The 22,500-nt window shown below is 42.3% G+C and overlaps 1 protein-coding gene across 1 annotated transcript in view; it reads left to right on the forward strand.

Annotated features, from left to right (window-relative positions):
* The first annotated feature begins 10,354 nt into the window (after positions 1–10,354).
* Positions 10,355–22,500, forward strand: part of LOC120042039 (contactin-1-like) — a 22,000-nt gene continuing 9,854 nt past the window's right edge. Inside the window, 10 exon segments of the mRNA XM_038986933.1 lie at positions 10,355–10,409; positions 10,608–10,643; positions 11,147–11,273; positions 12,148–12,164; positions 12,167–12,328; positions 12,632–12,727; positions 14,998–15,204; positions 20,461–20,560; positions 20,822–21,006; positions 21,845–21,969. Of these exon segments, the coding sequence (XP_038842861.1) occupies positions 10,355–10,409; positions 10,608–10,643; positions 11,147–11,273; positions 12,148–12,164; positions 12,167–12,328; positions 12,632–12,727; positions 14,998–15,204; positions 20,461–20,560; positions 20,822–21,006; positions 21,845–21,969 (1,110 nt within the window).

Genomic DNA, 22,500 nt, shown 5'->3' on the forward strand with positions numbered 1-22,500 from the left:
CTCCTCTACCTCCTCTACCCCCTCTACCTCTACAGCTGTATGTGTTTCTGGACCTCCTCTACCTCCTCTACCTCCTCTACCTCTACAGCTGTATGTGTTTCTGGACCTCCTCTACCTCCTCTACCTCCTCTACCCCCTCTACCTCTACAGCTGTATGTGTTTCTGAACCTCCTCTACCTCTACAGCTGTATGTGTTTCTGGACCTCCTCTACCTCCTCTACCTCCTCTACCTCTACAGCTGTATGTGTTTCTGGACCTCCTCTACCTCCTCTACCCCCTCTACCTCTACAGCTGTATGTGTTTCTGGACCTCCTCTACCTCCTCTACCTCCTCTACCCCCTCTACCTCTACAGCTGTATGTGTTTCTGGACCTCCTCTACCTCCTCTACCTCCTCTACCTCCTCTACCCCCTCTACCTCTACAGCTGTATGTGTTTCTGGACCTCCTCTACCTCCTCTACCTCTACAGCTGTATGTGTTTCTGGACCTCCTCTACCTCCTCTACCCCCTCTACCTCTACAGCTGTATGTGTTTCTGGACCTCCTCTACCTCCTCTACCTCCTCTACCCCCTCTACCTCTACAGCTGTATGTGTTTCTGGACCTCCTCTACCTCCTCTACCCCCTCTACCTCTACAGCTGTATGTGTTTCTGGACCTCCTCTACCTCCTACCTCCTCTACCTCTACAGCTGTATGTGTTTCTGGACCTCCTCTCTGTTCATTAAAGCTCCTGCTGTTGTTGTTTTATAAATGGGTATCATGCTCTGTTTCATAAAGTTAACCATGTGTTATTAACGCTGAGTTTAAAATGCATGGCACATGGCAGCACATTGAGACAATAAATGTCCAATATATATCAACATAACTGTTATTATTACAATGTGGCCAGAGAAAATGTTTAAGATCTTTACAAATAAAAACATTTTCTGAAATTGTAGGCTACTGATCATGTAGGCTACTGATCATGTAGGCTACTGATCATGTAGGCCTACAGTAGAATGCTGATGTGATTACTTTGTTGGCTTTGCTTTGCAGGCACAGATACCGCCGCCGGTGCGCAATGCTGCATCCGCCCTGCATCCTCCCTGCATCCCCCTCTTCCAATAGCGATCAGATATGCGCTTCCTCGTCCTTCCTACGACCACCGCCAGTCATATTCTCTCCTCCAATAGAACAGTTGAAACGCACGCGCTGCTCCTCGCGCTTGGTTGTGGGACAATGCGGTTTTGATCCAGGTGTTCATGCTATGCGGATAATTTGAAATACCGTTTCATTCTATTTCACAGGTAAGGCCGAAACGGCATGAGCATAATGCATGTAGAATAGAGTCTGTAGATCTAGCCGGTTTTAGGGGATTGCAATGAGGGATTTTAAAACGGACCAGGACAGGGATAACTCTGCAATGCTTCGGAGGATGCTACCGCAATGCAGAAACGTCAGTTACCAGTGCTGGCCGTGTACTGCAGGTCCATACTCATCATAGTCGAAGGGAAGTGCGTGTGAGGGTAATGTGCAGTCACTTTTCGACCGGTGAACGACTTAATTTTTTCCCGGGATATTTACAAGTCTGCACTTTGCTAAATTGAATAGGCTTCTGAAAAATGAATGTGGGCAAGTTACTAATCTAAGTTGTTTGTGAAAGTCTCATTTTGGGGGAGTACGCTGCAGCTTAGCATTGAGGAGAGGCAAGGTGGATTTGAAGGAGGATGCGTCAAGGGCTCATTGGGCAGGGCTGTCCTTAAACCCGTTATTTGACCAAACTCCTGCAATATGTAATAATCATATATTTAACTGTCCTACGGTGGGCTGGCTTGGGGCATACCTTCTAGGCTGTCCTTCATTGATGTAGCACAGCCTAATTAGAGGCAATGACAGTGAACACACCACTAAACTCTGGCAATATTGGTTGTTGTCAATTCAGTTGCACATAAGCAGATGGGAAAACAATCAGCAAACTGCCATGCACAATACTATAACCATAGGTATTATAGGATGTTTATAGCTTTCATTTAATATTATTGGTGTTTGAGAAACAAAAATGTCATTATTGAAGATATTTCATATCAGGGGAAAGGACATTTTGGTGATTACTTTTCATGCACTCCAGGCCTTTATATTTCTCTGGATAATTCAGAAGTCAGAATACAAATCTGAAAAGAAATGAAGCAGACATATATTAAGGTCAGTATTATTACTGTGGTGTTTCTCTGCATTCAGCCAGGAAAAAACAGACACCCACTCAGTCAGTGGGCCAGGCAGGCAGCTTAATACTAGGCTGACCTAAATACGGGTGTCCCGTTGAACAGATTACAGAATGACAGAGAAAACCAACTCCCAGGACTTGATCAGAGATAGGAGATGAGAGTAAAAGATGCTTACAGTCTTGTCTTCATCATATTCACTATGCCTCTGGATCCACTAGAACAATGTCAGTTTAGCAGGTTGGTGCTCTGAGGAAGATTTACAATTCATTCTATTCTATTTCATTATCTTCTATAGCATTCCATTCTATTCTATTGCATTGCATTCCATTCTATTCTATTCTATTCTATTCTATTGCATTCCATTCTATTGCATTCCAATGTATTCTATTGCATTCTATTCTGTGTGGATTATAGAGGAGGGACTTCATGACACATTAGGTTAGGAAGATTACAGCCTCCAAGCAGCCTCGTAAATTGGACCACTTGCATTTGCAAAGTACAGTAGTTGTTGATAAATGAGATTATGCAGTGGTCAAGTGTCAGGGCTGGGTCTGCTAGGCTACGGTACAAAAGCTGTTGTCTAAGTCTTTATGAATCACTGAGTCGTTCCTAGAGCTCCTGCTAGCCTAACAGGCAGCACATGCTAATATTGTCAGCCAGCCAGCCAGAAGAGAGTGTGAGGAGGACTGCAGCAGCAGCAGGGTATCAGATGATATATGCTGGAAGCTGCTCAGTTGGAGAATCCTGAGTTAGTCCTCATTTATACTGAAATGCACCCTCCTCTGTTAGTCATCACTCATCCCCTATTTCAGCTTCCAGGAGTTGTGTACAGATCCTTGTGACATGGGGCCGTGCATTATCATGCTGAAACATGAGGAGATGAAGGCAGATGAATGGCACGGCAATAGGCCTCAGGATCTCATCACGATATCTCTGTGCATTGAAATCGTCATTGATAAAATGCAATTGTGTTTGTTGTCCGTAGCTTATGCCTGCCAATTATCTTTTTGTTTTCTCATGATTTGGTTGGGTCTGATTGTGTTGCTGTCCTGAGGCTCTGTTTGTGTTTGTGAACAGAGCTCCAGGACCAGCTTGCTTAGGGGATTCTTCACATCAAATGAAATTGTATTGGTCACATACACATGGTTAGCAGATGTTACTGTGAGTGTAGCGAAATGCTTGTGCTTCTAGTTCCGAAAGTGCAGCAATATCTAACAATTCCACAACAAATACCTGATACACACATATCTAAGTAAAGGAATGGAATAGGAATATATAAATATATGGATGAGCAATGACAGAGGACATAGGCTAAGATACAGTAGATAGTATAGAATACAGTATACACATATGAGGTGAGTAATGACAGAGGACATAGGCTAAGATACAGTAGATAGTATAGAATACAGTATATACATATGAGGTGAGTAATGACAGAGGACATAGGCTAAGATACAGTAGATAGTATAGAATACAGTATACACATATGAGGTGAGTAATGCGAGATATGTAAATATTTTTAAGTGGCATTATTATAGTGACTAGTGATCCTTTCATTAAAGTGGCCAATGATTTCGAGTCTGTATGTAGGCAGCCGCCTCTCTGTGCTAGTGATGGCTGTTTAACAATCTGATGGCCTTGAGATAGAAGCTGTTTTTCAGTCTCTCAGTCCCAGCTTTGATGCACCTGTACTGACCTTGCCTTCTGGATGGAAGCGGGGTGAACAGACAGTGGCTCGGGTGGTTGTTGTCCTTGATGATCTTTTTGGCCTTCTCCAGGTTAATCTCTCTGTAGGTGATGGCTTTGTTATGGAAGGTTTGGGAATCGCTTCCTTTTAGGTGGTTGTAGAATTTAACGGGTATTGGCCTAATTCTGCTGTACGCGGATAATATTTTTGCAGAATTCTGCATGCAGTCTCAATTTGGTGTTTTCTGCGAATTCTTGGTTGGTGAGTGGACCCCAGACCTCACAACCATAAAGGGCAATGGGTTCTATAACTGATTTAAGTATTTTTAGCCAGATCCTAATTGGTATGTCAAATTTTATGTTCCTTTTAATGGCATAGAAGGCCCTTCTTGCCTTGTCTCTCAGCTCGTTCACAACTTTGTGGAAGTTACCTGTGGCGCTGATGTTCAGGCCGAGGTACATCAAATCAAATCAAATCAAATTTTATTTGTCACATACACATGGTTAGCAGATGTTAATGCGAGTGTAGCGAAATGCTTGTGCTTCTAGTTCCGACAATGCAGTAATAACCAACAAGTAATCTAACCTAACAATTCCACAACTACTACCTTATACACACAAGTGTAAGGGATAAAGAATATGTACATAAAGATATATGAATGAGTGATGGTACTCTATGGTATAGAGTACAGTATATACATATGAGATGAGTAATGTAGGGTATGTAAACATAAAGTGGCATAGTTTAAAGTGGCTAGTGATACATGTATTACATAGAGATGGCAAGATGCAGTAGATGATATAGAGTACAGTATATACATATACATATGAGATGAGTAATGTAGGGTATGTAAACATTATATTAAGTGGCATTGTTTAAAGTGGCTAGTGGTACATTTTTACATAATTTCCATCAATTCCCATTATTAAAGTGGCTGGAGTTGAGTCAGTATGTTGGCAGCGGCCGCTAAATGTTAGTGGTGGCTGTTTAACAGTCTGATGGCCTTGAGATAGAAGCTGTTTTTCAGACTCTCGGTCCCTGCTTTGATGCACCTGTACTGACCTCGCCTTCTGGATGATAGCGGGGTGAACAGGCAGTGGCTTGGGTGGTTGTTGTCCTTGATGATCTTTATGGCCTTCCTGTGACATCGGGTGGTGTAGGTGTCCTGGAGGGCAGGTAGTTTGCCCCCGGTGATGCGTTGTGCAGACCTCACTACCCTCTGGAGAGCCTTACGGTTGTGGGCGGAGCAGTTGCCGTACCAGGCGGTGATACAGCCCGACAGGATGCTCTCGATTGTGCATCTGTAGAAGTTTGTGAGTGCTTTTGGTGACAAGCCAAATTTCTTCAGCCTCCTGAGGTTGAAGAGGCGCTGCTGCGCCTTCTTCACAACGCTGTCTGTGTGGGTGGACCAATTCAGTTTGTCCGTGATGTGTACACCGAGGAACTTAAAACTTTCCACCTTCTCCACTACTGACCCGTCGATGTGGATAGGGGGGTGCTCCCTCTGCTGTTTCCTGAAGTCCACAATCATCTCCTTTGTTTTGTTGACGTTGAGTGTGAGGTTATTTTCCTGACACCACACTCCGAGGGCCCTCACCTCCTCCCTGTAGGCCGTCTCGTCGTTGTTGGTAATCAAGCCTACCACTGTAGTGTCATCCGCAAACTTGATGATTGAGTTGGAGGCGTGCATGGCCACGCAGTCGTGGGTGAACAGGGAGTACAGGAGAGGGCTCAGAACGCACCCTTGTGGGGCCCCAGTGTTGAGGATCAGCGGGGTGGAGATGTTGTTACCTACCCTCACCACCTGGGGGCGGCCCGTCAGGAAGTCCAGGACCCAGTTGCACAGGGCGGGGTCGAGACCCAGGGTCTCGAGCTTGATGACGAGTTTGGAGGGTACTATGGTGTTAAATGCTGAGCTGTAGTCGATGAACAGCATTCTCACATAGGTATTCCTCTTGTCCAGATGGGTTAGGGCAGTGTGGTTGCGATTGCGTCGTCTGTGGACCTATTGGGTCGGTAAGCAAATTGGAGTGGGTCTAGGGTGTCCGGTGGGGTGGAGGTGATATGGTCCTTGACTAGTCTCTCAAAGCACTTCATGATGACGGAAGTGAGTGCTACGGGGCGGTAGTCGTTTAGCTCAGTTACCTTAGCTTTCTTGGGAACAGGAACAATGGTGGCCCTCTTGAGGCATGTGGGAACAGCAGACTGGGATAAGGATTGATTGAATATGTCCGTAAACACACCAGCCAGCTGGTCTGCGCATGCTCTGAGGACGCGGCTGGGAATGCCGTCTGGGCCTGCAGCCTTGCGAGGGTTAACACGTTTAAATGTTTTACTCACCTCGGCTGCAGTGAAGGAGAGTCCGCAGGTTTTGGTAGCGGGCCGTGTCAGTGGCACTGTATTGACCTCAAAGCGAGCAAAAAAGTTATTAAGCCTGTCTGGGAGCAAGACATCCTGGTCCGCGACGGGGCTGGTTTTCTTTTTGTAATCCGTGATTGACTGTAGACCCTGCCACATACCTCTTGTGTCTGAGCTGTTGAATTGCGACTCAATTTTGTCTCTGTACTGGGACTTAGCTAGTTTGATTGCCTTGCGGATAGAATAGCTACACTGTTTGTATTCGGTCATGTTTCCGGTCACCTTGCTCTGGTTAAAAGCAGTCGTTCGCGCTTTCAGTTTCACACGAATGCTGCCGTCAATCCACGGTTTCTGGTTTGGGAATGTTTTAATCGTTGCTGTGGGTACGACATCGTCAATGCACTTTCTAATGAACTCGCTCACCGAATCAGCATATTCGTCAATGTTGTTGTTGGACGCAATGCGGAACATATTCCAATCCGCGTGATCGAAGCAGTCTTGAAGCGTGGAATCAGATTGGTCGGACCAGCGTTGAACAGACCTGAGCGAGGGAGCTTGTTGTTTTAGTTTCTGTTTGTAGGCTGGAAGCAACAAAATGGAGTCGTGGTCAGCTTTTCCGAAAGGAGGGCGGGGGAGGGCCTTATATGCGTCGCGGAAATTAGTGTAACAATGATCCAAGGTTTTACCAGCCTTGGTAGCACAATCGATATGCTGATAGTACATATAGTTTTTTGTGTGTTCTAGGGCAACGGTGTCTAGATGGAATTTGTATTTGTGGTCCTGGCAACTGGACCTTTTTTGGAACACCATTATTTTTGTCTTACTGAGATTTACTGTCAGGCCCCAGGTCTGACAGAATCTGTGCAGAAGATCTAGGTGCTGCTGTAGGCCCTCCTTGGTTGGAAACAGAAGCATCTCCCTCTCTCTCCTCTCTCTCTGTCTCTTAGGTCACAATCTGGCTCTGGGACTGCATAGTAACATTAGGACAGACAGGGTTCAGTAGAGTAGCCGGACAGACAGGGTTCAGTATAGTAGCTGAACAGACATGGTTCAGTATAGTAGCTGAACAGACAAGGTTCAGTATAGTAGCTGAACAGACAAGGTTCAGTATAGTAGCTGGACAGACAGGGTTCAGTATAGTAGCTGAACAGACAGGGTTCAGTATAGTAGCTGGACAAACAGGGTTCAGTAGAGTAGCTGGACAGACAGGGTTCAGTATAGTAGCTGGACAGACAGGGTTCAGTATAGTAGCTGGACAGACAGGGTTCAGTATAGTAGCTGGACAGACAGGGTTCAGTATAGTAGCTGGACAGACAGGGTTCAGTATAGTAGCTGGACAGACAGGGTTCAGTATAGTAGCTGAACAGACAGGGTTCAGTAGAGTAGCTAGACAGACAGGGTTCAGTAGAGTAGCTAAACAGACAGGGTTCAGTATAGTAGCTAGACAGACAGGGTTCAGTAGAGTAGCTGGACAGACAGGGTTCAGTAGAGTAGCTGAACAGACAGGATTCTCTACAGATTTAGGGTGTCAGAGGTGTGCTAAGGACACTAAACACGACTATGGTATGCACCACATCCTGTGTTCAATCAGGAGTGTATTATGCATGCAGCATGACTGCACTTTTTGATAATGGTGAGGTGAGGTGAGGGGCGGAGCTATAGCGTGACCGGCTGCAGCCGATTGAGACTGGTGTTGTGTTGTCCTCTGAGAGAGCTGAGAGTACTGCAGACTCAGAGCATCTCTCTCTCTCTCTCTCTCTCTCTCTCTCTCTCTCTCTCTTTCTCTTTCTATTTATCTCTCTTTGTCTCTCTCACACTCACTCACTCTCTCTCTCTCTCTCTCTCTCTCTCTCTCTCTCTTTCTCTTTCTATTTATCTCTCTTTGTCTCTCTCACACTCACTCACTCTCTCTCTCTCTCTCTCTCTCTCTCTCTCTCTCTCTCTCTCTCTCTTTCTCTTTCTATTTATCTCTCTCTCTCACACTCACTCTCTCACCCTCTGTCTTTCTCTCTCTCTCTCTCTCTCTCTCTCTCTCTCTCTCTCTCTGTCTCACCATCACACCCTTTCTCTTGCTCTCTCTCTCTCTTTCTCTTTCTATTTATCTCTCTCTCTCACACTCACTCTCTCACCCTCTCTGTCTCACCATCACACCCTTTCTCTTGCTCTCTCTCTCTCTCTCTTTCTCTCTCTTTCTCTTTCTATTTAACTCTCTCTGTATCTCTCACTCACTCTCTCACCCTCTATCTTGCTCTGTGTTCCTCTCGCTCTCCCTATCGCTCTATCCTCACTCTCTCACTCTCTCCCTCCCTCCCTCTCCTCTCAGTATTCAGAAGGTGTGTCTTGCTGCAGGATGACTCTCATATGCTGCTGTATAACTGATGTGTGAGCATGTGTGACGCCAGACAGGACCCGTCTGAGCCCTGCAGTTTGTGTGTGTGTGTGTGTGTGTGTGTGTGTGTGTGTGTGTGTGTGGTGTGTGTGTGTGTGTGTGTGGTGTGTGTGTGTGTGTGTGTGTGTGTGTGTGTGTGTGTGTGTGTGTGTGTGTGTGTGTGAATGCATATTTTAACGGAAAAAGCCCTTCACAGAGAAAAGCCTGCACGACTACAGTATATTTGGAGGATATTGCTGACTCATGAGTGTTATAAATCATTTAAACATCCAAAGTGAATTGATATGGAAATTGCACACTGGGGGGTCCATCTAATAGAATCCAGTTGTATTTATACAGCTAAAAGCTGAATTGTGTATATACCAGGATATTCAACAATTAAACAAACCAAATGAATACCTGAATTCAGATCTGTGGCTGCTGCCACACTGAGGGTACAGTCAAACTGATAAGGATAGTGGAAGGGAACGTATGAATAGAATCCATAGATCTGTGTGTGTGTCATTGTGGTTGTTGTGGATATGAGGAAACACAATCAGCAATGATGAGCACAAGATCAAGCCATCATGTTATCTGAGTGGCTTTTAATTGTATTAGATACAACTCAGGCTCAGGGTTATTTCATTCAGCAAAGAAGATAAACAATAATTGTATTTCCTCTCTAACTGATGTCGTTTCTCTCTTTCCTCTCTAGCTGATGTAATTTCCTCTCTCTCCTCTCTAACTGATGTCATTTCCTCTCTCCTCTCTAGCTGATGTCATTTCCTCTTTCCTCTCTAGCTGATGTCATTTATCTCTCTCCTCTCTAGCTGATGTCATTTCCTCTCTCCTCTCTAGCTGATGTCATTTCTCTCTCTCCTCTCTAGCTGATGTCATTTCCTCTCTCTCCTCTCTAACTGATGTCATTTCCTCTCTCTCCTCTCTAACTGATGTCATTTCCTCTCTCCTCTCTAGCTGATGTCATTTCCTCTCTCTCCTCTAACTGATGTCATTTCTCTCTCTCTTCTCTAGCTGATGTCATTTCTCTCTCTCCTCTCTAGCTGATGTCATTTCCTCTCTCTCCTCTAACTGATGTCATTTCCTCTCTCTCCTCTAACTGATGTCATTTCTCTCTCTCTTCTCTAGCTGATGTCATTTCTCTCTCTCCTCTCTAGCTGATGTCATTTCTCTCACTCTTCTCTAGCTGATGTCATTTCCTCTCTCCTCTCTAGCTGATGTCATTTCTCTCTCTCCTCTCTAGCTGATGTCATTTCCTCTCTCCTCTCTAGCTGATGTCATTTCTCTCTCTCCTCTCTAGCTGATGTCATTTCCTCTCTCTCCTCTAACTGATGTCATTTCCTCTCTCTCCTCTAACTGATGTCATTTCTCTCTCTTCTCTAGCTGATGTCATTTCTCTCTCTCCTCTCTAGCTGATGTCATTTCTCTCTCTCTTCTCTAGCTGATGTCATTTCCTCTCTCCTCTCTAGCTGATGTCATTTCTCTCTCTCCTCTCTAGCTGATGCCATTTCCTCTCTCCTCTCTAGCTGATGTCATTTCTCTCTCTCCTCTCTAGCTGATGTAATTTCTCTCTCTCCTCTCTAGCTGATGTCATTTCTCTCTCTCCTCTAGCTGATGTCATTTCCTCTCTCTCCTCTAGCTGATGTCATTTCTTCTCTCTCTTCTCTAGTTGATGTCCGTTACAGACCTCCGTCGGTCTGTGTGTCAGTCAGCAGACAGTCATGTCTGTCACAGTCCTGGTCCTCCTGGTTCTCTCCTCCTCACTGTCACATACTGGTGAGTAGCTCTCAACACACTGCTTCTGTCTTCTAAACATGTCTTAGAATGAACTACATTAGACATCATATGAGAAGGACTGTTTTTACTAAGTCCAAGTTGTTCTGTTCCACCTCGTGTGTGGTTGGAACGTTCTGATACAGTTTAAGCCATGAGAAACTAAACAAAGTGTCCTTTTTTTCTCCCGTCATTTTGCAGAGGCAGTGTTGTTTGGTGAGCCCAGGATCTTTGGAGGTAAGCGGAGTCTGGTTGTGATTCTCATGACCATTTACTCTGTAATGCACTGACATGCAGCGTTAACTCCTACACGCTGCATCTCAGTCAAATGGGTCTGGCTTCATGTGTGTTTATCCACCAATCACAGTCAAATGGGTCTGGCTTCATGTGTGTTTATCCACCAATCACAGTCAAATGGGTCTGGCTTCATGTGTGTTTATCCACCAATCACAGTCAAATGGGTCTGGCTTCATGTGTGTTTATCCACCAATCACAGTCAAATGGGTCTGGCTTCATGTGTGTTTATCCACCAATCACAGTCAAATGGGTCTGGCTTCATGTGTGTTTATCCACCAATCACAGTCAAATGGGTCTGGCTTCATGTGTGTTTATCCACCAATCACAGTCAAATGGGTCTGGCTTCATGTGTGTTTATCCACCAATCACAGTCATTAAAGTTATATTGACGTAATGTTGCTGTAACGTTGTTGTAACATCACTGTGACGTTGTGCCCTGTCAGATGACGCTACTGGCTACGGTCCAATATTTGAAGAGGAGCCTCTGGATATCGTCTACACAAAGGAGTCACCTGACAGATATATCTCCATGAACTGTAGAGCACGGGCCAACCCTGCACCCACATACAGGTAACCCTGCACCCACATACAGGTAACCCTGCACCCACATACAGGTAACCCTGCACCCACATACAGGTAACCCTGCACCCACATACAGGTAACCCTGCACCCACATACAGGTAACCCTGCACCCACATACAGGTAACCCTGCACCCACATACAGGTAACCCTGCACCCACAAACCAGGTAACCCTGCACCCCCACTACAGGTACCCTGCACCCACATACAGGTAACCCTGCACCCACATCCAGGTAAACCTGCACCCACATACAGGTAACCTGCACCCACATACAGGTAACCCTGCACCCACATACAGGTAACCCTGCACCCACATACAGGGAACCCTGCACCCACATACAGGTAACCCTGCACCCACATACAGGTAACCCTGCACCCACATACAGGTAACCCTGCACCCACATACAGGTAAACCTGCACCCACATACAGGTAACCCTGCACCCACATACAGGTAACCCTGCACCCACATACAGGTAACCCTGCACCCACATACAGGTAACCCTGCACCCACATACAGGTAACCACACACACACACCACACACACACACACACACACACACACACACACACACACACAACACACACACACACACACACACACACACACACACACACACACACCCAAACCAACCCGTACAATACATTCAGGTAACACACATTACATCACATATCATTGGAAAACTAAAGTGAACATTTTTAAGATCTACTGCCATGTAGTCACAGACATTCACACGGTGTTTGAAGGACTTTGATTGGTTCTAGAGTCGTACAACTTTCAGAGGACAGGGAGAGGAATGACTCATTCCAATTTATACAAACACAGCAATTTATGGTTAAAAAGGGAGAGCCACATTTCCCCCCAGATGGAGGCGTGATAACTGGAGATCAAGCTGATGGAGCTGCCTATGAACACTACAGTCTGGTGGGAGGGAAACCTCATCATAAACAACCCTGAAGAGAAGAAACATGCCGGGACCTACGTCTGTGTCGCCAAGAACGTGTACGGCACCGTCATCAGCAAGGAGGCCAAGGTCAAGTTTGGATGTGAGTATTGTCGCGAGCCATGACCGAATTTCATGTTGAGAGAGACTAGTACTGGATGTGAGTGAAACTGGTTGACTCTGGTCAACAGGTTCTATTTCTCTCTCACAGTAGATTTCCTTATTCACATCCCCAGGGTTTCTGAAACTGAATTGACTAACAAACACAGGAAGTATCATGTCGTGTGTGTAGTCCCTAAGTCATTGCTTCAGTCTGTGGTATACATCTGTGTTGTCTGTGGACACCTGAATCGTAACTATATGCTAGAGTTAAACTGACCATGGAGTTATCTTTCTCTATCTCCAGACCTGGAGGAGTTCCCAGATGAAGAGAGAGACCCTGTGACCGTGAAGGAGGGCCAGGGGGCCGTGCTGCTCTGTGCTCCTCCACAGCGATGGCCAAGTTAGTACCTCAGACTTACTAGAATACACATGATGGCCAAGTTAGTACCTCAGACTTACTAGAATACACATGATGGCCAAGTTAGTACCTCAGACTTAATAGAATACACATGATGGCCAAGTTAGTACCTCAGACTTACTAGAATACACATGATGGCCAAGTTAGTACCTCAGACTTACTAGAATACACATGATGGCCAAGTTAGTACCTCAGACTTACTAGAATACACATGATGGCCAAGTTAGTACCTCAGACTTACTAGAATACACATGATGGCCAAGTTAGTACCTCAGACTTAATAGAATACACATGATGGCCAAGTTAGTACCTCAGACTTACTAGAATACACATGATGGCCAAGTTAGTACCTCAGACTTACTAGAATACACATGATGGCCAAGTTAGTACCTCAGACATACTAGAATACACATGATGGCCAAGTTAGTACCTCAGACTTAATAGAATACACATGATGGCCAAGTTAGTACCTCAGACTTACTAGAATACACATGATGGCCAAGTTAGTACCGTCAGACTTACTAGAATACACATGATGGCCAAGTTAGTGCCTCAGACTTACTAGAATACACATGATGGTCTAGTTAATACCTCAGACTTACTAGAATATACATGATGGCCAAGTTAGTACCTCAGACTTACTAGAATATACATGATGGCCAAGTTAATATCTCAGACTTACTAGAATACACATGATGGCCAAGTTAGTACCTCAGACTTACTAGAATACACATGATGGCCAAGTTAGTACCTCAGACTTACTAGAATACACATGATGGCCAAGTTAGTACCTCAGACTTACTAGAATACACATGATGGCCAAGTTAGTACCTCAGACTTACTAGAATACACATGATGGCCAAGTTAGTACCTCAGACTTAATAGAATACACATGATGGCCAAGTTAGTACCTCAGACTTACTAGAATACACATGATGGCCAAGTTAGTACCTCAGACTTACTAGAATACACATGATGGCCAAGTTAGTACCTCAGACATACTAGAATACACATGATGGCCAAGTTAGTACCTCAGACTTAATAGAATACACATGATGGCCAAGTTAGTACCTCAGACTTACTAGAATACACATGATGGCCAAGTTAGTACCTCAGACTTACTAGAATACACATGATGGCCAAGTTAGTGCCTCAGACTTACTAGAATACACATGATGGTCTAGTTAATACCTCAGACTTACTAGAATATACATGATGGCCAAGTTAGTACCTCAGACTTACTAGAATATACATGATGGCCAAGTTAATATCTCAGACTTACTAGAATACACATGATGGCCAAGTTAGTACCTCAGACTTACTAGAATACACATGATGGCCAAGTTAGTACCTCAGACTTACTAGAATACACATGATGGCCAAGTTAGTACCTCAGACTTACTAGAATACACATGATGGCCAAGTTAGTACCTCAGACTTACTAGAATACACATGATCACTCAAATTAACAGTCATACTTGTCTTTTCCTACTAGCTCTGACTCTGCTGATAGCTACTCTATTGAAGAAAAATGTACTTACTATGACTGTAGTATGTGGTTGACCCACCTAGCTATCTTAAAGGCCCAGTGCATTCAAAAACATGATATACCTGTGTTTTATACATATTTCCAGACTATGAGGTTGGAATAATACTGTGACATGTTCTGCCAATCACAGCAAATTCTCAGTTTTCACCTCCCCACTCAGACCACTCCCAGACAGTCCTAGAAAAAGTATTGCTTGAGAAATTGCTCTTGGCTAAAAAATATTTTAATTGAAAACAATCGCAGTAACGTACTTAATTGTCATCCAGAATTGATTTAATAGTGAAAGAAAAATGGCTACATTGGGCCTTTAAGATCAATGCACTATCTTCAAGTGGCTCTGGATAATAACGTCTGCTAAAGGACTCACATGTAAACATTCTGACTTGTAATCTATTCAGTGCTGAGTCATATTCAGTGCTGAGTCATATTCAGTGCTGAGTCATATTCAGTGCTGAGTCATATTCAGTGCTGAGTCATATTCAGTGCTGAGTCATATTCAGTGCTGAGTCATATTCAGTGCTGAGTCATATTCAGTGCTGAGTCATAGAACTTCATGAAAGCTGTTCAGAACACCGTTGTTCACAGTACCTCAGAGTTACACAGGACACAAACTAAACCCCCCTGGAGACTCAGAGGTGATTCAGGTGAAACCGACCACCACGTTCTTACTAGTTGTGTTTTGTGTTCTTCCCCTGTATCCCAGCTGAGGTGACGTTCCGTTGGATATACAACGAGTTTCCGGTCTTCCTCCACCCGGATAAGCGTCGCTTCGTCTCTCAGAGCACCGGGAATCTGTACATCTCCAAGGTGGAGGCGTCAGACGCAGGGAACTACTCCTGCTATGTGTTCAACCCACAGATTGGCAAGGGAGTCTACTCCAAGTTTATCACTCTTATATCTACAGAAGAGAGTGAGTAGCCTGTAGCTGTGATACCTATATAGTACACTAGTTTATAGCTGTGATACCTATATAGTACACTAGTTTATAGCTGTGTTACCTACATTATATAGTACACTAGTTTATAGCTGTGTTACCTACATTATATAGTACACTAGTTTATAGCTGTGTTACCTACAGTATATAGTACACTAGTTTATAGCTGTGTTACCTATATTGTCCGCTAGTTTATAGCTGTGTTACCTACAGTATATAGTACACTAGTTTATAGCTGTGTTACCTACAGTATATAGTACACTAGTTTATAGCTGTGTTACCTACAGTATATAGTACACTAGTTTATAGCTCTGCTACCTACAGTATATAGTACACTAGTTTATAGCTGTGTTACCTATGTAGTACACTAGTTTATAGCTGTGTTACCTACAGTATATAGTACACTAGTTTATAGCTCTGTTACCTACAGTATATAGTACACTAGCTTATAGCTCTGTTACCTACAGTATACAGTACACTAGTTTATAGCTCTGTTACCTATGTAGGACACTAGTTTATAGCTGTGTTACCTACAGTATATAGTACACTAGTTTATAGCTCTGCTACCTACAGTATATAGTACACTAGTTTATAGCTGTGTTACCTATGTAGTACACTAGTTTATAGCTGTGTTACCTACAGTATATAGTACACTAGTTTATAGCTCTGCTACCTACAGTATATAGTACACTAGCTTATAGCTCTGTTACCTACAGTATACAGTACACTAGTTTATAGCTGTGTTACCTATGTAGGACACTAGTTTATAGCTGTGTTACCTACAGTATATAGTACACTAGTTTATACCTGTGTTACCTACAGTATATAGTACACTAGTTTATAGCTGTGTTACCTACAGTATATAGTACACTAGTTTATAGCAGTGTTACCTACAGTATATAGTACACTAGTTTATAGCAGTGTTACCTACAGTATATAGTACACTAGTTTATAGCTGTGTTACCTATGTAGGACACTAGTTTATAGCTGTGTTACCTATGTAGTACACTAGTTTATAGCTCTGTTACCTATATAGTACACTAGTTTATAGCAGTGTTACCTACAGTATATAGTACACTAGTTTATAGCAGTGTTACCTACAGTATATAGTACACTAGTTTATACCTGTGTTACCTATGTAGGACACTAATTTATAGCTGTGTTACCTACAGTATATAGTACACTAGTTTATAGCTGTGTTACCTACAGTATACAGTACACTAGTTTATAGCTGTGTTACCTATGTAGGACACTAGTTTATAGCTGTGTTACCTACAGTATATAGTACACTAGTTTATAGCTGTGTTACCTACAGTATACAGTACACTAGTTTATAGCTCTGTTACCTATGTAGGACACTAGTTTATAGCTGTGTTACCTACAGTATATAGTACACTAGTTTATAGCTCTGTTACCTATATAGTACACTAGTTTATAGCTGTGTTACCTACAGTATATAGTACACTAGTTTATAGCTCTGTTACCTATGTAGGACACTAGTTTATAGCTCTGTTACCTACAGTATATAGTACACTAGTTTATAGCTGTGTTACCTACAGTATACAGTACACTAGTTTATAGCTATGTTACCTATGTAGGACACTAGTTTATAGCTGTGTTACCTACAGTATATAGTACACTAGTTTATAGCTGTGTTACCTACAGTATACAGTACACTAGTTTATAGCTCTGTTACCTATATAGGACACTAGTTTATAGCTGTGTTACCTACAGTATATAGTACACTAGTTTATAGCTGTGTTACCTACATTATACAGTACACTAGTTTATAGCTCTGTTACCTATGTAGGACACTAGTTTATAGCTGTGTTACCTACATTATACAGTACACTAGTTTATAGCTGTGTTACCTATGTAGGACACTAGTTTATAGCTGTGTTACCTACAGTATATAGTACACTAGTTTATAGCTGTGTTACCTACATTATGTAGTACACTAGTTTATAGCTGTGTTACCTATGTAGGACACTAGTTTATAGCTGTGTTACCTATATAGTACACTAGTTTACAACTGTGCTACCTATATAGGACACTAGTTTATAGCTGTGTTACCTACAGTATATAGTATACTAGTTTATAGCTGTGTTACCTATGTAGTACACTAGTTTATAGCTGTGTTACCTACAGTATATAGTACACTAGTTTATAGCTGTGTTACCTACATTATATAGTACACTAGTTTATAGCTCTGTTACCTACAGTATATAGTATACTAGTTTATAGCTGTGTTACCTATGTAGTACACTAGTTTATAGCTGTGTTACCTACAGTATATAGTACACTAGTTTATAGCTGTGTTACCTATGTAGTACACTAGTTTATAGCTGTGTTACCTACAGTATATAGTACACTAGTTTATAGCTGTGTTACCTATGTAGTACACTAGTTTATAGCTGTGTTACCTACAGTATATAGTACACTAGTTTATAGCTGTGTTACCTACAGTATATAGTACACTAGTTTATAGCTGTGTTACCTATATTGTCCGCTAGTTTATAGCTGTGTTACCTACAGCATATAGTACACTAGTTTATAGCTGTGTTACCTATATAGTACACTAGTTTATAGCTGTGTTACCTATATAGTACACTAGCTTATAGCTGTGTTACCTACAGTATATAGTACACTAGTTTATAGCAGTGTTACCTACAGTATATAGTACACTAGTTTATAGCTGTGTTACCTATGTAGGACACTAGTTTATAGCTGTGTTACCTATATAGTACACTAGCTTATAGCTGTGTTACCTACAGTATATAGTACACTAGTTTATAGCAGTGTTACCTACAGTATATAGTACACTAGTTTATAGCTGTGTTACCTATATAGTACACTAGTTTATAGCTGTGTTACCTACAGTATATAGTACACTAGTTTATAGCAGTGTTACCTACAGTATATAGTACACTAGTTTATAGCTGTGTTACCTACAGTATATAGTACACTAGTTTATAGCAGTGTTACCTACAGTATATAGTACACTAGTTTATAGCTGTGTTACCTATGTAGGACACTAGTTTATAGCTGTGTTACCTATATAGTACACTAGCTTATAGCTGTGTTACCTACAGTATATAGTACACTAGTTTATAGCAGTGTTACCTACAGTATATAGTACACTAGTTTATAGCTGTGTTACCTACATTATATAGTACACTAGTTTATAGCTCTGTTACCTACAGTATATAGTACACTAGTTTATAGCTGTGTTACCTACAGTATATAGGAGTCTAGTTTATAGCTGTGTTACCTATATAGGACACTAGTTTATAGCAGTGTTACCTACAGTATGTAGTACACTAGTTTATAGCTGTGTTACCTACAGTATATAGTACACTAGTTTATAGCAGTGTTACCTACAGTATATAGTACACTAGTTTATAGCTGTGTTACCTATTTAGGACACTAGTTTATAGCAGTGTTACCTACAGTATATAGTACACTAGTTTATAGCTCTGTTACCTATTTAGGACACTAGTTTATAGCAGTGTTACCTACAGTATATAGTACACTAGTTTATAGCTCTGTTACCTATTTAGGACACTAGTTTATAGCAGTGTTACCTACAGTATATAGTACACTAGTTTATAGCAGTGTTACCTACAGTATATAGTACACTAGTTTATAGCTGTGTTACCTATGTAGGACACTAGTTTATAGCTGTGTTACCTATGTAGTACACTAGTTTATAGCTCTGTTACCTTCAGTATGTAGTACACTAGTTTATAGCTGTGCTACCTATATAGTACACTAGTTTATAGCAGTGTTACCTACAGTATATAGTACACTAGTTTATAGCTGTGTTACCTACAGTATACAGTACACTAGTTTATAGCTGTGTTACCTATGTAGGACACTAGTTTATAGCTGTGTTACCTATATAGTACACTAGTTTACAGCTGTGCTACCTATATAGTACACTAGTTTATAGCTGTGATACCTATGTAGTACACTAGTTTATAGCTGTGCTACCTATATAGTACACTAGTTTACAGCTGTGCTACCTATATAGTACACTAGTTTATAGCTGTGATACCTATGTAGTACACTAGTTTATAGCTGTGCTACCTATATAGTACACTAGTTTACAGCTGTGCTACCTATATAGTACACTAGTTTATAGCTGTGATACCTATGTAGTACACTAGTTTATAGCTGTGCTACCTATATAGTACACTAGTTTACAGCTGTGCTACCTATATAGTACACTAGTTTATAGCTGTGTTACCTATGTAGGACACTAGTTTATAGCTGTGTTACCTATATAGTACACTAGTTTACAGCTGTGCTACCTATATAGTACACTAGTTTATAGCTGTGATACCTATGTAGTACACTAGTTTACAGCTGTGCTACCTATATAGTACACTAGTTTATAGCTGTGATACCTATGTAGGACACTAGTTTATAGCAGTGTTACCTACAGTATATAGTACACTAGTTTATAGCTCTGTTACCTATTTAGGACACTAGTTTATAGCTGTGTTACCTACAGTATATAGTACACTAGTTTATAGCTGTGTTACCTACAGTATACAGTACACTAGTTTATAGCTGTGTTACCTATGTAGGACACTAGTTTATAGCTGTGTTACCTATATAGTACACTAGTTTACAGCTGTGCTACCTATATAGTACACTAGTTTATAGCTGTGATACCTATGTAGTACACTAGTTTATAGCTGTGTTACCTATATAGTACACTAGTTTATACCTGTGTTACCTACAGTATATAGTACACTAGCCTATAGCTGTGTTACCTATATAGTACACTAGTTTATAGCTGTGTTACCTACAGTATATAGTATACTAGTTTATAGCTGTGTTACCTATGTAGTACACTAGTTTATAGCTGTGTTACCTATATAGTACACTAGTTTATAGCTGTGTTACCTATATAGTACACTACTTTTGACCATTGTCTTTGCTTTGTCTTCAGCTCCGGGTAGATGTTACGCCTAGGCTCAGATCTAGGATCAGCTTCAACCCTCCCCAAAATCTAAGATGTTTCTTTAGATGGAAAGACACAAAACTGACCTCAAATCAGTGTCTAGGTAGAGGTGCATCTTAGCCACAGATCTGGGATCATGTTACACTCTGCGAAATCTATCCCTAGACATTAGGCTGGGAAAAAAACACAAAAAGTGACCATACATCAATGTCTTTTGGGCAACTCCATAGTGTTGACCTATGACCCTTTGGTCCCCACAGCCCCAGAGAAGAGGTACAAGGCCGACCTCGTGGTGAAGTTCCCTGACACCACAGCTATGCTCAACTACAACGGCACACTGGAGTGCTTCGCTCTGGGAAAGTGAGTCAGAATATGGAAATGACAGATATTTAGCTACTGATGAAACAAACACCAACCCTTTGGGGACTTTTGTTCACTTGTATCACTGTAACTAGAGAATATGGCATCCATTTGCTTATACATATTTTGTGAAACAGTTACGTATGCCTTATAAAGGGCTTATAGAGGATTCATTAAGCCTTCATAAAGACACAAGGCCTACCATTTGGGACATAGCCGTGCTTAGTTAGTTTCTTCTTCTCTTGTTGTCTGTGCGTCCAGTCCGGCCCCTCATATCGTCTGGAGGAAGATAGGTGCTACCGACCTGCCTGCTAGCGCTCAGGTCAGCATGTCTGGAGCGCTGCTCCACCTCTACAACGTCCAGTATGAAGACTCAGCAGGGTACGAGTGTGAGGCCATCAACCAGAAATGGCAGGACTGGCATCAGGCGTGGCTCTATGTAGAGGGTAAGATACCAAACTCCATCTCTGCAGTGTTACAATAACAGACTGGCATCAGGCGTGGCTCTATGTAGAGGGTAAGATACCAAACTCCATCTCTGCAGTGTTACAATAACAGATTGGCATCAGGCGTGGCTCTATGTAGAGGGTAAGATACCAAACTCCATCTCTGCAGTGTTACAATAACAGACTGGCATCAGGCGTGGCTCTATGTAGAGGGTAAGATACCAAACTCCATCTCTGCAGTGTTACAATAACAGACTGGCATCAGGCGTGGCTCTATGTAGAGGGTAAGATACCAAACTCCATCTCTGCAGTGTTACAATAACAGACTGGCATCAGGCGTGGCTCTATGTAGAGGGTAAGATACCAAACTCCATCTCTGCAGTGTTACAATAACAGATTGGCATCAGGCGTGGCTCTATGTAGAGGGTAAGATAACAAACTCCATCTCTGCAGTGTTACAATAACAGACTGGCATCAGGCGTGGCTCTATGTAGAGGGTAAGATACCAAACTCCATCTCTGCAGTGTTACAATAACAGACTGGCATCAGGCGTGGCTCTATGTAGAGGGTAAGATACCAAACTCCATCTCTGCAGTGTTACAATAACAGACTGGCATCAGGCGTGGCTCTATGTAGAGGGTAAGATAACAAACTCCATCTCTGCAGTGTTACAATAACAGATCTGATATACAGTACGTAGCACTTGCTTCTAACACTTTACATTACAACGTTAGTACCACTAACACTAAGATATGATTTACTGTAAACCAAAACATATACATGGTTTCATTGTAGTGTGTATGTGTTTCAACATTTGAAATGATGTTTTGATTGACAGCTGCTCCTGAGTGGGCTGTGACCATCAACAACACCCAGAAGGACGTAGGGTCAGAACACACCATGTCCTGTGTCGCTAACGGGAAGCCTGTCCCATACATCCGATGGCTCAAGGATGGATACTCGGTAAAGATGCCCGTCCTCTCCCTGCTGGCTGTCATTCTTTAAAGGGATACTTCCTGTTGGACAGATGATCACAACATTCTTAAAGGGATGCATGTATCTACTTCCCCAGAGACAGATGAATTTGTGGATACCATTTGTATGTCTCTGTGTCCAGTATGAAGGAAGTTAGAGGTAGTTTTGCGAGCCAATGCTAACTAGCGTTAGCGCAATGACTGGAAGTCTATGGGTCTCTGCTGGCATGCTTTTGTGGTAGGTGTTTTAATTAACACCTAACACAATTAATGTACATCTGTTGTGTAGATCCACTGTATAAGGATAGTGAAATAAGCTGGACTTGATCTCAATTCAATAGGACAGATGGGCACCATCTTATCTAGTACTAATTCAATAGGACAGATGGGCACCATCTTATCTAGTACTAATTCAATAGGAAAGATTGGCACCATCTTATCTAGTACTAATTCAATAGGAAAGATGGGCACCATCTTATCTAGTACTAATTCAATAGGAAAGATGGGCACCATCTTATCT

Source organism: Salvelinus namaycush, unplaced genomic scaffold, assembly GCF_016432855.1.
Source record: "Salvelinus namaycush isolate Seneca unplaced genomic scaffold, SaNama_1.0 Scaffold602, whole genome shotgun sequence".
NCBI classification, from domain to species: domain Eukaryota; kingdom Metazoa; phylum Chordata; class Actinopteri; order Salmoniformes; family Salmonidae; genus Salvelinus; species Salvelinus namaycush.